This window comes from Corythoichthys intestinalis, chromosome 10 (genome assembly GCF_030265065.1).
Source record: "Corythoichthys intestinalis isolate RoL2023-P3 chromosome 10, ASM3026506v1, whole genome shotgun sequence".
In the NCBI taxonomy this organism is placed as follows: Eukaryota; Metazoa; Chordata; class Actinopteri; order Syngnathiformes; family Syngnathidae; genus Corythoichthys; species Corythoichthys intestinalis.
In genome coordinates, this window is record NC_080404.1 from 41,586,220 (window position 1) to 41,601,842 (window position 15,623).

At 39.4% G+C, this 15,623-nt stretch overlaps 2 protein-coding genes across 11 annotated transcripts in view; one reads left to right on the forward strand and one right to left on the reverse strand.

Moving 5' to 3' along the window:
• blnk (B cell linker) overlaps window positions 1-11,592 on the reverse strand; it is a 22,079-nt gene extending 10,487 nt beyond the window's left edge. The window contains exons 1-6 of one of the 5 annotated variants that reach the window (XM_057847876.1): window positions 11,505-11,592; window positions 2,512-2,636; window positions 2,224-2,289; window positions 1,351-1,397; window positions 1,240-1,280; window positions 1,021-1,138 (exon numbers count right to left, since the gene is read on the reverse strand). In XM_057847876.1, the coding sequence (XP_057703859.1) occupies window positions 1,021-1,138; window positions 1,240-1,280; window positions 1,351-1,397; window positions 2,224-2,289; window positions 2,512-2,558 (319 nt within the window). In that variant the 5' untranslated portion in view covers window positions 2,559-2,636; window positions 11,505-11,592. Of the gene's footprint in view, window positions 1-1,020; window positions 1,139-1,239; window positions 1,281-1,350; window positions 1,398-1,478; window positions 1,913-2,223; window positions 2,290-2,511; window positions 2,704-3,141; window positions 3,160-11,504 lie in introns of those variants that run through there. The other 4 variants (XM_057847875.1, XM_057847877.1, XM_057847879.1 and 1 more) reach the window with 4 other exon arrangements.
• Window positions 3,748-15,623, forward strand: part of dntt (deoxynucleotidyltransferase, terminal) — a 122,489-nt gene continuing 110,613 nt past the window's right edge. For all 6 annotated transcript variants that reach the window (XR_009064581.1, XR_009064580.1, XM_057847871.1 and 3 more), the window contains exons 1-2: window positions 3,748-3,892; window positions 3,988-4,059. Coding sequence is in view for 4 of the 6 variants with exons in the window: in XM_057847871.1 (XP_057703854.1) it covers window positions 3,998-4,059 (62 nt within the window). In the remaining 2 variants the exon portion in view is untranslated. The remainder of the gene's footprint in view (window positions 3,893-3,987; window positions 4,060-15,623) is intronic.

Here is a 15,623-nt window from a genome sequence, read left to right on the forward strand (position 1 = left end):
AGTTCCGCTCTGAGACCCCCAATTTGGCCAAATTTCAAAATTGTCCTATATGCATGTCTGATACATCTTTGGAAAGCTTAAAATCTAAATTTTCTGGGGGATGAAAAATTTTGAGCAGGAGGGCATTTAGAAAAAAAAAAAAATAAATAAATAAACAGCAAAACCCTATCTAGAGGTGAGAGCACGCGAGAGCAGAATTACAGACACCATGACTTTAATGCGATATTATCCCGTACTTACCTTGTTTCGATCCGAAAACTCCATGTTGCATGTATCACTGAGTGTCAAGACACAGCTGTGAATGACCACAGCCGGATTTTTGGGGGATTTTATGGGTGAAACATGGTAATATAACAAAAGGTCGCGACGCAGAAATCGCAGACATCAAGGAGTGGTCGAAATTTTCTTTTTCATATATTTACCCTTTGAAATGTTTTTTTTTTCCCAAATTTTGTTTGTTTGGATCATCTAACATATCGGAGAAAATGCGACAGTAACAAAAAAAATACATTTAGCGATAGTTATGAGGTAGATATCCGTGACTTTTTTACGGACACCATTTTTTTCATTGTGACGTCATTTGTTTAAAAGTTTCAAATATGCGAGTGTTAAAGTATTTTTTTTTAAAAACGAAATATTAGGCATCAATTAATGATTCAAAGCTAAAAATGACAGACATTTTGAAAAATAAATATAATTAATTACTTTAGTTTTATGGCTGGGTTGAAACAAAAGCGGTTGCGCGACGTCTGTAAACGGGGGTTTTCAGGGTAAAACTGACAAATTAAAAGTAGTTCGGGGGCTTAATGGGGCATGAATCTGCAACGGCAGCATATAGACATATTGTTCTATCAAACACAACAGTTCTTTTGGTTTAAAATACAGCAGTTTATTTTAAAGAAGGGTGCAAGAGCAGAAATTGCTTTTTCAGTCTTGTCTGTGTTTTCCGCCATATAGAAAATCGGTCAAATCGTGTGTGTGAATTTTGATTGTATCGACATTATGTTCAACATGACTCACCAAGATAGGCCTCTGCAGGGAGGGATGAAGATAACGTCCTGGTAAAGACTCTGTGGCTGGGAGGTGGTTCATAGTTGATATTGTGCACTTGCCGTGGATTGTCGTAGATATCATTGTCCTGAGGACAGCATACATTGAAAAGTTAGCTATTTTAGAGAGTATTGTAGAGCTGTGACAGTTAATTTTCTGTATTGTAAAAATAATAATAATCAAACTTACATATTCTGATTCCGACAACATTTCTGGACCCACCATTTCTTCTGCACTCACCATACACATATTGTATTTTGAGGAAAAAAAAATGCTCAGTCGTAAATATTAAGTTCTTACCTCTGTAGTCCCTCACCGGAATGTCTGGAACTGGTTTGCGTTTCAGTCTGTGATAAAGATAGACAATGTAACTAGAGGACCAATAACTGAAAAGTTATTTAACATGCTGTAGTCATCCATTCTTTCACCATAGTCAAGGAAACACTGTCAGGTCCAGTACCCTCTCACCCCCCAGTGAGAATGAGGTATGTACAGCCACCACCACAGTAACACTGCAGTTTGGGTGGTCCCTCTTGACTCTAGAGGTACTTTGGTACATGGAGATTTTTTTTTTTTTTTTTACTTTGGAGATGTGTAACTCAACATAAAGGGCTTACTGATCAAAACTGTTGACTGCATCAGCAACACCAGCTTCAATGACAGATTAAGTATCTACTTTATGTTTCCCTTGTAGTTGATAAGTCCACATCCAGTAGTTTGAGTAATACATTATTTCGATAACAGCATTTGAGGCAGAAACCGTGAATTATAACTGAATGAAAGGAGAATATAATAGCCAGAAGTGAGAGACGGCTTTGAACCGAACTGACATACAACTAAGTTCAGTAACACAAAGCTTCAGTGTACCGACTCTGATTGGTTCCTCTCCTTTAGGGCTTTCATATCAGAAAAAGTAAGTGAGACAGCAGCCATCTGCTTGAGATATTTTTAGCTTCATAGTCTTACTGAAATTACTATGAAAACAGAACATTTTCCAATGATACACAGGTTCATTTTTAGATGTTAGCAGCAATATATCATTGTAATGACTAACACACTAATTGGAAGGAACCATATTGTTCCTGTCGTGCACAAGTCGTCTGTTCTCGTTGTCAAGTGTCGAAATGGGTGAGAATGTAGGTATTTAAAAAAGTATACAAACGTTAAAAGTACCTTTTTAGTTTATTCAGGTTGCTGGCATCATTTTTCTGGATGTTCTGAGCAATCTTTTGAAGCTGTCTGAAAAAAAGATGAACAATGTGTACAAATCAGCAGCGTTAACATGAATAGGAACAAGGTCCTACTGGAAGTTCCTTTAACTTTTAGAATGGCAAAATTTACATGTTAGGCAATAGCTTTCAGATAAAAGCTGGAACAAATTCCATCAATTTGAAGTTACATCTTCATTCACCTCCTTGACATGACTTAATGGTGACAACAAAAAAAATCAACAAAACTTACCGAATCTTTGCTGTGGCAGAAGCAGTGAGTTGACTGATAATATCCATGCTTAATCTAATGCTTTACCTACAGTATTTAGATGCCATTTATCTCATGTTGGTCTGTGTAAGTCACACCTCGGGCACCTAAAAGTCGGAATTTAATTTGGTTAGCTCAAACAGACAAAAAATTAAAAGAATCACTTCTCTTTTCCACTCTAACACAGATGCACAAACACAACCACAATTTCCACATAACCTCTATCATTAACAGGTGCATGTGTTATGTTGTATTATGACACATCTTTGAAAATGTTATTTTTAATTTACATTTTAGCTCAATAATTGCAATACATTAATGTCAGCAGTATTTTAAAATCATCAATTGCTTGCAATGTCCTGTACTGTACCTAACAAAAACTATAACATTGATTGCTATGTAATTATTTCTTATAAATTAAAGAAATATTCAGTGCAAATAAAATACAATGGTTTGGAAGCGCCAAACATCTGTAAACATGGACTGTATCATTGTAATTTGACAAATGCTTTTTTAAATTAATGGTATGATAAACATTTTGTTGTTGTTTAATTTTGCTTTCATTTTAAGGTGATTCAGAAAACTGACAAGACAATGGCCATTGTTACTTACAGTCGATGGGCTGAACGGTTCATAGCTCCATCTGACAGGTTCAGTTCAAACAACAGATAAGATATTCAATGATCTGGCAAGTAACACTTGGTGTGAGCCTGTTTGTAAACAGTGGATGGCAGTATTTCACTTCACGAATGTGTGATTGCCAGCTGACTTCATTAGTTGTCTCTAATCTAACATTTGGAGGTGATACTGAGGTCCACATTAAGGGATCTCTGGGGCACACATTTGTTTTATAAAGTATAAAACAGGACCTCTGTGTGATAACCACAACGGAATGAGTGCTGCATGGCAGGGAAAGGTGCCAATGTTGACCTTCTACGTTTGTAAAATGTGTGGCTCATTTAAATTGAGGAATGTTTCATGAAATTTTTTTACAGCAATAAGCAAATCATCAGGAAAAATTAAGATGCTTCTGTCACCCGGTATCACATGTTGATTAAACAGATTTCGCCCAAAGAAAAATATGGAAGCGTTATACCCAATAACAACGCTAGAGAGCATGAGCGACATTTAAAAAAGTATTTCTTATTCAAGGACTAGCGACTGTGACGTCAGCGCATGCGCATTTCCTTTTGGAACGTCGGCCTTTCTAATTGAGGGGAAAAAGTTTTTTTTCGCTCCAGAACAAAATAAAAAGATAAAGAAAAGCAAATTGACAGATGCCTCAACTGCTGCGGCGTGTTGTCTTCTGCTTAAAGCGAATTCAGACGGTCGCGTGGTGAAAATATTGAGCAGAACCCACTCGGTAAGATGTGGAAACACAGTTCGCTAATTCGCTAATGCTAAATTGGCTAACTTTTTTTTTTTTTTTTTTTTTTTACATTCATGGCTAACTGCTAGCGCCTTATTCATGCAGGCCAAAAGCCTTGTGTGCGAGGAAGAGGACCAGGTGTCGTCAGTTAAGACTATTCGGTGAGATGTTTAAAAATGATATAAAATATATTTTCCTTTTGAAAGGAAAAGAAATGTAATTTATTTGTGTTATGGAAAATGTACCATTTACAGTATTGCATGAAAAAAAAAAACGCTTTTGAAAGCATGATTAACTCATTTGCTCCCAGAAACGTATAAACACGTTCTATTTTTAAACGCTTCATTGTCCCAAAAACGTATTTATACGTCTTTTGCGTCTTTTTGGTTTTATTTTATAAGAAGCATATATAGACCCCAATCATGTGACGTCACAACTCCGCCCCCCTGACTGGTGCCGCCATATTTTCCGTCAGCTCGTCGTGTTTACATATTACCGCTACGTACATACCTCCTATTACTGCGTGTTTTTCTGCTTGTCTAAGGACTCACCGCCTAGTAAACGAACCCAAAAACCTTCCTGACAATCGTTAACATTGATTAATCAAAATGGTGAAGACATGTGTGGCGGTTGGTTGCAGTAACAGAGAAGATTAACGGTCATTTTAGTAGTTGCTGTGTGCCCATTGTTAAAAGGGCAAATCTCTAAAGCAGCATGGTTTGTTTATCTCGGTCCATGATGCGTTTGTGTCGACAGCCGTTAGACAGCGGCGAAAACATCAATATGATGCCAACACGATTGCAGACATCATCAGACGGAGACGACGAAGCTCGTCGCCACAGTTGCGCAGCAAGAAGGTGAGCGCAACAACAGGTGTTGTGCCAAAAAATAGCCACCCTGCGTGAAATGTCCCCCCTGACGGGAGCGCCCACACGGAAATGACTTTCTTGTACCGTGAATATGTATTATTTTACTCTGCTTGAATTAATAAATGTCATACCTGTGTGATTGTCATTGGAATATGGTCGTGAAAACCTGTAGACTAATACATTTCTGTTCAAAGATGGTTATGTGGTCCAGTACATGATTTGTTACTAAAATACAGTACTAATATTTTGTGTAATTTAATTTAAAACCGATCTTACAGTCGTAAATCCATTACTGTAATGCGTCCATGAAAACATTTGATGTTTTCACGTCAATACAGCGTTATAAATAAGCGCTCCCGTCAGGGGTGACATTTCACGCCGGGCAGCCATTTTTTGGCACATACCGGCCCGTTGTCGATCAAGTTTCATTTTACAATCGTGACAAAGGTGACGCTCAGCTGACCAAATGTCGGTTTACATTCGGACCGGTGCCGATTTTGGGTACCCAACTCCTCATCGTGGTCTCAGGACGAGCTCTGACGCACGGGACGGGACCCGACGGGAGGAAACATCGGTTTGGGCATCAAATATGGATCTGCCGACTGGATCGAGGGTTAGGGTTAGCCAAATAACGGCGTTTATGCAACTCATCCAATGAGTTTACAGCGTCTGAAAGCACCGGGGCTTCTGTAATTTGCGAGTGAATCCACCTTTAGAAACTACAATCATTGACAATACGGACACACAATGATGGACAATATGGCGGCACAATACAGCGATCACGTGATTGTGTGACGTTGGTGATTGGGGTCTATAGCTTCCGCTCTATCTGAGAAACAAAGAACAAAGCTCAAAACCCATTTTAAAGCAATAAAACTGGCCACTGGAGGGCAGTAGCGCAGTTTGTAAGACCAGGCAAGCCGATACAACAGCAATGAACGGCCGGGCAGCATGGTCGGAGCGCTGGCGGCATGATTCCAGGCGGCGCTCCGACCGAACAAAACAACTGAGAGGACGCCAGGGAGGCCAGGCGCTGGACGACCGAGCAAAACGAGTGGGAACCCCAGTGCAGTGTCTCGCCGAGCAGACCCCGCAGAAACGCAAAAATAATCCATCTTTGTGACACACAACGATGAGGGAAAAGTTTACACGGCTGACGTGGCAACAATGGCGTCATCTCGGCGACAAACCATCATCTCTCAGTAGTCATGTGTGAATAAATTGTTACTTTGCTATCAAAAGCCCTATTTGTCTGGTTGGTCATGGTATTTTGCAAAAGGAAAACATTATTCAGATGTTTGGGATGTAACTAATGCAAAAAAATAGCTTTGTTAAAGTCAAAGTTATGTTTGAAATGTATGCGTTTACAAAAAGCTCATTTTCTCCATTTTTTTCTTTAGAAATATGAAAATTGCTCAAACTAAGCTATTTTCTAATGCTGATTTCTATATGAAATTTGAACTTACTTTTTGTCTGCTGAAAGAAGAGAGTCTGATCTTTCTTTTGGTGGGTTTCATGTTTCTATAGCAATAGAACAGAATTTTCTGTGGGCCTTGCAAAATCAGTCAAAATCCAGAAAAACGGCCGGGAGTGAAGGGCCTTGCTCTGGCGAAAATGGCTGGGAGTGAATGAGTTAACATTTTTGTGTTATGAAAAATATCATTTCTTGCATACAAAATGCTTGTGAATGAATATGTTTTATTATTGAGTGTTTATACTCACTATGTTTTTAAAAAGTTGTACAACATAAATGAAACTGAAAGATTGAAACTGAAAAGATTGTAACCCAAGACCTGTGTTAAATACTGGTCAGGTTTTTTTTCTGATTGGAAAAAAAAGAAAGATCAGATTGGATTCAACGATAGCGAGCTAACCCAGAGTGATTAAAGAACCAAGAACATCGATAATTGTGGAATAACAGACGGATATCCGGTAGGATTGCATCAGTCATTGGACTAATACATACATTTTTCTTTTCTTCAAAAGAGTGCACTCCAACGAACATTTGGAAAAAATCTATTGCAATAGTAAAAACTTGACACATTGAATAAGTTGCAATTGCAGCTAATATTCGACGATTTTGACTTTGACGAACAATTGACTGAGACCCAACACAACTATTTTTTAAAATCTTTTTTCTTGTTAATTACAATTGTGGTCAAACGTTTACATACATTTGTGAAGAACATAATGTCATGGCTCTCTTGAGTTTCCAGTTATTTCTACAACTCTGATTTTCCTCTGATAGAGTGATTGGAACAGATACTTCTTTGTCACAAAAAGCATTCATGAAGTTTGGTTCTTTTATGACTTTATTATGGGTGAACAGAAAAAAGTGATCAAATCTGCTGGGTCAAAAATATACATACAGCAGCGCTAATATTTGGTAACATGTCCCTTGGCCATTTTCACTTCAATTAGGCGCTTTTGGTAGCCATCCACAAGCTTCTGGCAAGCTTCTGGTTGAATCTTTGACCACTCCTCTTGACAGAATTGGTGCAGTTCAGTTAAATTTGATGGCTTTCTGACCTGGACTTGTTTCTTCAGCATTGTCCACAAGTTCTCAATGGGGTTTAAGTCAGGACTTTGGGAAGGCCATTCGAAAGCCTGATTTAGCCATTCCATTACCACTTTTGATGTGTGTTTGGGGTCATTGTCCTGCTGGAACACCCAACTGCGGCCAAGACCCAATCTTCGGGCTGATGACGTTAGGTTATCTTGAAGAATTTGAAGGTAATCCTCCTTCTTCATTATCCCATTTACTCTCTGTAAAGCACCAGTTCCATTGGCAGCAAAACAGCCCCACAGCATAATACTACCACCACCGTGCTTGACGGTAGGCATGGTGTACTTGGGGTTAAAGGCCTCACCTTTTCTCCTCCAAACATATTGCTGGGCATTGTGGCCAAACAGCTCGATTTTTGTTTTGTCTGACCACAGAACTTTCCTCCAGAAGGTCTTATCTTTGTCCATGTGATCAGCAGCAAACTTCAGTCGAGCCTTAAGGTGCCGCTTTTGGAGCAAGGGCTTCCTTCTTGCACGGCAGCCTCTCAGTCCATGGAGATGCAAAACACGCTTGACTGTGGACACTGACACCTGTGTTCCAGCAGCTTCTAATTCTTGGCACATCTGCTTTTTGGTGATTCTCGGTTGAATCTTCACCCTCCTGACCAATTTTCTCTCAGCAGCAGGTGATAGCTTGCGTTTTCTTCCTGATTGTGGCAGTGACAAAACAGTGCCCTGCACTTTATACTTACAAACAATTGTTTGCACTGTTGCTCTTGGGACCTGCAGCTGCTTTGAAATGGCTCCAAGTGACTTTCCTGACTTGTTCAAGTCAATGATTCGCTTTTTCAGATCCATGTATGTATATTTTTGACCCAGCAGATTTGATCACTTTTTCTGGTAACCCATAATAAAGTCATAAAAGAACCAAACTTCATGAATGTTTTTTGTGACAAAGAAGTATCTGTTCCAATCACTCTATCGGAGAAAAATCAGAGTTGTAGAAATAACTGGAAACTCAAGAGAGCCATGACATTATGTTCTTCACAAGTGTATGTAAACTTTTGACCACAACTGTATATATATTATCAGTCTTAGCTGTTTGTGAAGTTTTGTGCTTGTATGTTAAGTTCAGTTACATTCTGTGCAAGTCCTTGGGTTAAGCCCCTCCTCTTCTTAAAACCTAGTGACGCCCCTGCTGTGCACCCATCCATCAATTTATTACTGTTTACCATTCTTAAGGTTACAGGTACATGGGGCTAAATCAGACAACTGGGTGAGGGCCAGCAGGACTGGTCAACAATCTAGTCAGGGAATTCACACTAACCATCAGGATACAGTACTGGGATACTATGTTATCATCAGGGGTCGCGTTAACCGAATATTTTCCGTCGTTGACCGATTTTTTAAAACGGTGACGGAAAAAACTGAAGTCCATCCGTCATTTTGACCGATTGCAATTCACACCCCAGACCACAGGGTGGCGAGTGAGCATATTAATTAGCTATTGTCTCTCTTGATGCATGAAGTCGTTGGCCTTACTCTGAAAAATGTCAAGGCAACTTGAGTGTCCGAAGTTTCTTCAAAAAGCCCCAAAATGACGATGGTGTTGATAAAAGAGGTGAAAAAACAGGGACTGCACAAGCGGGCACGCAATTCAAGTCCATGCGCACCAAGAGGAAAGTGTGAGACGACGTTCAGGCCACAGCAGGTGAACTGTTAATTTCATTGTTCCATATGCTACATATGGTAGGCTACCTAACTACTGGGGCCACAGTCAGCTGTTTTTGTCACTGCGCAGAAAAAGTTACATATTCATCTGCTTGATGTGTGATGGCACGGCGTGGATTCTCTGTTAAGCTTGTTCGGACAGAATATTAATTTAAAATGAATGAAAACTAAATACTATTGAATATGTTGAAGCGGTATGCAATGTTAAGAGTCTTGTTAGCTGTAGGCGCACTATCCTAGACCCCTCACTATCCACTCGCGGGGGCCTGCGCTTGTCAGTGACGTTCCTTATTCTCGCTATATGATTATACAACTTTAACATTTGTTAATAATACGCTCTGTGTGTAGTATCATCCATCGCTTTTCCTTTTTAAATGGGCACTTATAAGCGAACGCAAGAAGTAACAACGGGAACATTTTTAAACAGGCATTTCACGGGAGAGCATTTCGACTCTTCGGCCAATCATATAGCGAGAGCGAGTGGATAGTGAGGGGACCGCGCGCGGCTCTTAAAGGCTCAAACACACTAGAAACGTGAACATCGCGTCAACGATCCCGCCGCGATAACGCACCAGTGACGCTTGGCGTCAATTTCCATAGGACGCGTTTCACGAGCAGCGCGTCTGTGGAGCGGCTTGATCGGTTCACGCGAGGATTGCAAGATCGCGCGAGAATAGCGGGTATTAAAAGCTAATAAAACAACAACACTTTGCCTTTCAGACCCAGCGTATTGGCCAGCTTTCTTTTTGAAAGAAAGAAGAAAAAAGTCATGTGCTAAAGCAAAAAGCAATCCCAGTGACAAAGATTTTAACATTTTTTTTCTTATGAACATTTTTCTAAGCTTTATTGGTGTTTTTTCTCAGGTTAAAGCACCACGGAGGAATTAATTTAATTTTGTAGCAGGATTTGTGTATTATTCGTATTAATTGCAGGTGTTTTAGCTCAGTTCAGTTTATTTTATTTATATTGTAAGTTACGATTGCATATTATTTTGAAAATCGACCGGATCCACCGTATTTTTACACGAGTGACTTCCGGCCTGCCCGATCCTACCTAGAATCAAACAAACTCTGCTGTTCTTTTCGCGTGCGTCGCATTTAGCGCTTCTGGGACGCGTCTAACACGCGGACGCACTGCGACTGGTGTGCATTGGCTGATTGACTTTAACGGCCGCGTTTCGAAGCGTAATCGCGGCGAGATCGTTGACGCGACGTTCACGTTGCTGGTGTGTTTGAGCCTTTAGTGTCTGTCACGTGACTGTCGTAGTCGGTAACGCGCTCGGCCATATGGACACACAAGTACGGAAGGTGAATTATGCCAAACAAAGGGTCACCACAATGTCATTATCATCATTTTAAAAATTTAAGTGACGGGTAAAATTAGATTATGAACGGATTTTTATGACCCTGTCAGTCAAAATGACAGACAACGAAAAAGTCTAGCGCAACCTCTGGTTATCATCAACATAACAATGAAACTATTTTAGTCATAATTTTTTGTTTGAACTTTATTTCTGTTGGGTAGCAACACAATCATAAACTTAAGAAAAAAATAATTACCATAAAATATGCAGCAATGCCAACTAAATTATATATTCCATTTTTTATTCATAATTTATTGTTCCAGGCCATTACTCTCTCTCTCTCTCTCTCTCTCTCTCTCTCTCTCACTTTCATTTTTCTGTCCTACATACAGTTACTGTGGTATTCCTTATAGAACATCCATTGTATTTACATTTGTCTAATACACCTCAGGGAGATTTTTAAAGCACTACCATGGCCTCCAGGTAATAGACAGCACCCAAAATAAACACAGAGTGAACCCTTTAAAGCAGACTCTTGTGATTTAATCATGTGTAAATCACAGCAATCCCATCATATGAAAGACTTTCCTTCCTTTAAAGAAAATGAACCTTGACCCCACATTTTATCATTATGCATCTACAGTGAGGAAAAGGGTGTCTGTATAAATCAGACTTAGCCTTCTGACACCGACTAAAATATCAAATAATCCACCCCAGCGGATACTTAGGCACCGTCCCGATGTTGAATTATTTATAGGAGTGTCTGTGCTTGTTTAAATGAGACACAACTTCTCTCTGAGCTTCAGCCTCTCTCCTTTGTATCGCCCACTGCAATCCTGGTGTAAAGCCACTTTTAAATCTTAATAACTCACTGTCTGTTAGAATGGTGTTGAATTGTCATTTGTGAAGAATTCTTTTAAGCGCATGAATTCTCGCTTTATATGACAAGAATGTGTGAATGTAACCAAATCTAATTGGTTTGATGGTGAATACATACAACCATTTGAACAACATGTTTGCATACTGTTCTGTCCGGGAGGGCATTTTGCTTGGCAAGAAGAAATGAGGAAGTGCATGGTGATAAATCCAACTTTGGATTCAGAGCAATAAAGATGCAGTAAAACGATTTTTTAAAAAAGGGTTATTTTCAGAGGAAATAGGTCAACCTGCCAGCACTCTCTACATACTTATCACTCACCTTGCCCATAAATAAGGCCACTTGGCTCTGGTCCCACCCCTCACACTGCTCCCTTGATGGCAAGTTCATTTCAGTCACAGCAGGGATACCCGGGTTGAAGTGAGTGTGCCTGTAGAAGTGCAGTAATAGACTGACCTGTCACATCATGCAGCTCCAGGGTTCAGATAAAGCACAGAGCAGCACGCAGTGGGAGGTCATATTTCATTATTAGTCTCCCACATCTTTAACTAATGCAGGAATTTATTTATTTATTTTTCGACCAAAAATGACATTTCACTGATGTGTCTAAGGTTGGAAGCAAGATTTTTGTTTTTTGTTTTAAGTAAATGTGCCAGAGGGGGATAAAATATTTCTGTTAATTCATAAACAAAACATGATTTTTCCATAAACTGCATTCACTTAAATTGCTGGGTGTTGTCCAAATATTTTTGATCAAAACAAAACTTTTTGCAGAACATGCTATCTGCTGCTAGCCTGTTGCTAATCAGTACGTGTAGGATGGCACAATTATGTAAATGCATAAATGCAAGCGTTACACGTTTTTTTGTTCGTTTCTTTGAATGTGGAAAATGCAGTTAGTCAGGGAGAGACAACTTGATGTGCCACACAACAACACTTATGTTGATGGACATTAGGAGTGTGACAAAATATCGAAATTGTGATATATCGTGATACTTTGTATCCCAAAAGGTTATCGATATGCTCCTGCCAAGAATCGAGATATCGTTTTGAAAAGGTATCAATTAAAAAAAAATAAAATAAAAATGAACCACCAAGTTGTTACCAAAATTTTCCAGCATAAGTCAGTCATAAATCAGTTTACTTTAAGGCTGCATTGACGGTGCTCGACGCCCAATCTATTTAGACTGGGAACTTTCGTTCATTCGAAACCATAGCATTCACAGTCATTCTGTCCGATTTTCAGGGCATTTACAGGTCACTTGCTGTTCATTTTAGGGCATTTATAGGTCATTTTCTGTTGAGTTTGAGTCACTGCCTATTCATTTGGGTGATTCCTAGGTCATTTCCAGTGCTGTAACTCAAAATAAACAGGGAGAGACCCATAAAATACCCTAAAATCAACAAAAAGTAACTGAACATCAACAGGTAAATGACCTTAAATGGCCCAAAATTACCTTATTGGCTGCCACTGATGGCCATAGACTTTCAATCTGTTTGAAGTGGGAGGGATGCATTCGCTGCCACCCTCCCAGTTCAAATGGATTGGATGTCTACTAATGATGAACTCATTCCAATTCACAGCAGAAGCTTGATTTTCTGTTTATTAGTTGTTTGTAGAATATCCTAGATTGATTTCCTGACCAATGTATCGATAATCGTTGTATCGTCAGATCATCGTTATCATGAGCTGTGTATCGCAAATCGTATCGTATCATGAGGTACCAAGAGGTTCCCACTCCTAATGGACATATACAGTGTTATGAAAAAGCATCTGAACCTTTTGGAATTTCTCACATTCCTGCATAAAATCATCATCAAATGTGATCTGCTCCTCTAAATCACATAGACGTAAATAAACCCTCTGCCTAAGGAGACTTGAAGATCAATTGAAACCAATTTTTACCAAACAATTTAAGTCTGGTGTGTGCCCAATCACTCATGAGTAGTTTAAAGCTGCCCTGCTCACTATAAAACACACAGCTGGTAATAATTGTCTTTATGAGAAGCATTGTCTGATGGGCATCATGGTTCGGTCAAAAGAGCTGTCTGAAGACCTGCGATCAATGATTGTATAAAGCTGGGAAAGGATACAAAACCATCTCTAAAAGCCTGGATATTCATCAATCTACAGTCAAAGAAGCTGTCTAGAAATGGAGAGAGTTTAGCATTGTTGCTTCTCTCCCAAGGAGTGGCCGTCCACCAAAGATGACGCCAAGAGTTCAGCGCAGAATACTCAGAGAGGTAAAAAAGAACCCTAGAGTGTCTGCTAAAGACTTACCAAAATCACTGGCACAGTCCAGTATCTATGTGCACACATCAACTATATGTAAAACTATGGCCAAGAATGGTATTCATTGGAGGACTCCGCGGAGGAAGCCACTGCTGTCTAAAAAACATTGTTGCTTGTTTAATGTTCGCAAAAAGGCACATGGACACTCCACAGAAGTTTTGGATAAATATTTCGTGGACTGATGAAACCAAAGTTGAATTGTTTGGGAGTAACACACAACGTCATGTGTGGAGGAAAAAAAGAACAGCTTACCAACATCAACACCTCACCCCCACCATGAAGCATGGTGGAGGGCGCATCATGATTTGGGGCTGTTTTGCTGCCTCAGGGGCTGGACAACTTGCAATCATTAATGAAAGAATGAATTTAAAGGATTATCAGGATGTTTTGCAGGAAAACCCGAGTTCGTCTTTCAGACAGTTAAAACTAAAAAGAGGATGAATGCTGCAACAAAACAATGATCGAAAACATAGAATTAAATGGTTTCAGAAGGACAAAATACAATTTCTGGAGTGGCCAAGTCAAAGTCCAGACTTGAACCCCATTAAGATGCTGTGGCATGACCTCAAGACAGCCATTCATGCCCGAGTAGAGAAGAATGGGCCAAGATTAGTCCTGATCGATGTGCCAGACTGATCTGCAGCTACAGGAAGCGTCTGGTTGAAGTTATTGCTGCCAAAGGGGGGGGGGGGGGGCCACAAAATATTAAATGTGATGGTTCACTTACTTATTTTTCCCCCTTCTGTCATTGTTTGCATACTATCCTCATTAAAATATGAAAACCTATAAATGTTTGGGTGGTTTTAGTTAAAGCAGACACCTTTTTTTTCATCTGTGTGATTTTGACAAAGATCACATTTGATGGTGATTTCATGCAGAAATGTGAGAAATTCCAAAAGGTTCAGATACTTTTTCATACCACTGTACACTGTATCAAGACTAGGTGCGTTCTACTTTGATGATGGCATGCTCGACTTATGCTCCACCTTTGTTAATATTTTTTTCTATTAATCTAATAGATTGTGATTTATTGACCTGTTTTGCACATGCAGCAATCGTTTTAAATAAAACAAGAAATGGAATCATGTTGTCCAAATGTTTTATTGGGATCAATATCTGTAATAAAAAAGAATTACATACTATTTTTGTCTGTATGTATATATCTTGTAGTATTTCCTTGTAACACCAAAATCCGTGTCAGCCCTTCTGCATTTGGCAACTGTAATATTGTTTGTGATTTCACCTAATTTTGGTTACTCAAGTGGCCGGCATATCAATCTACACCTCACATCAACACAGGCTGCACAAGTTGTGATAATTTTGTCGTAAATATGTCGTGCTGAATCCATTTTTGGAGATTCCGTGGGTTCCTCTGGTTTGATTTTGTAGTTTTAACTTTGTCAACACACAGCTTACTTCAACCACACTTCATGTTGTTCTGTCTAAACCGGAAGTTCGGAGCAGAAATGATTAAAGATGGCGCCGCCCATGTTTCGCTCAGGAAACTTTTCTATACAGTAATAAAATGCAGTAATTATTATTAGCAGCACAGTGGTGTTGGTGCTGAATCGATTTTTCTCTGGGTACTCCAATTTCTTTGAAAACTAAATTGCTCTTAGGTGAGAATAATTGTCTGTCCAAACTTTACGTGCCCTGTAATTAACTGGCTAGCACTCATATATATCCGTACTCATTCCCTTACTTAGAATTAAATGACCATTTTCCTCTTCAATTTTTCTTTTTCACGCACCAATAAAACTGTAATCTGTCATCTACAATGACCAACAAACTTGCTGATATGTGCTTATGTTGAGTTCCTTGAATATCTAACGTTATGTTTTCCCTCATTGGACTGTAAATTATTACATATGCACAACAAATTGAAGGACCTTGTTGTTAATTACTCTTACTGACCACGTTTCCATCAACCATCACGTGGCCTGCTTTGGCTACCTGTCTGTGCAAAGGTTGTTGATGAAATTCCAGCGAGAGTTTTTTTTAGACAGTAAGCTAATTAAAGTGGTGGAGCAGATGGTGCAGACTTGGTCTGGACATAATGTGTGAGCAAGTGGCAAAAATGAACTGGACATGGCAGGACAGCTGTGTGAGGTGACCAGAATTCAGGCAACTCCCAAGACAGAAGCTTC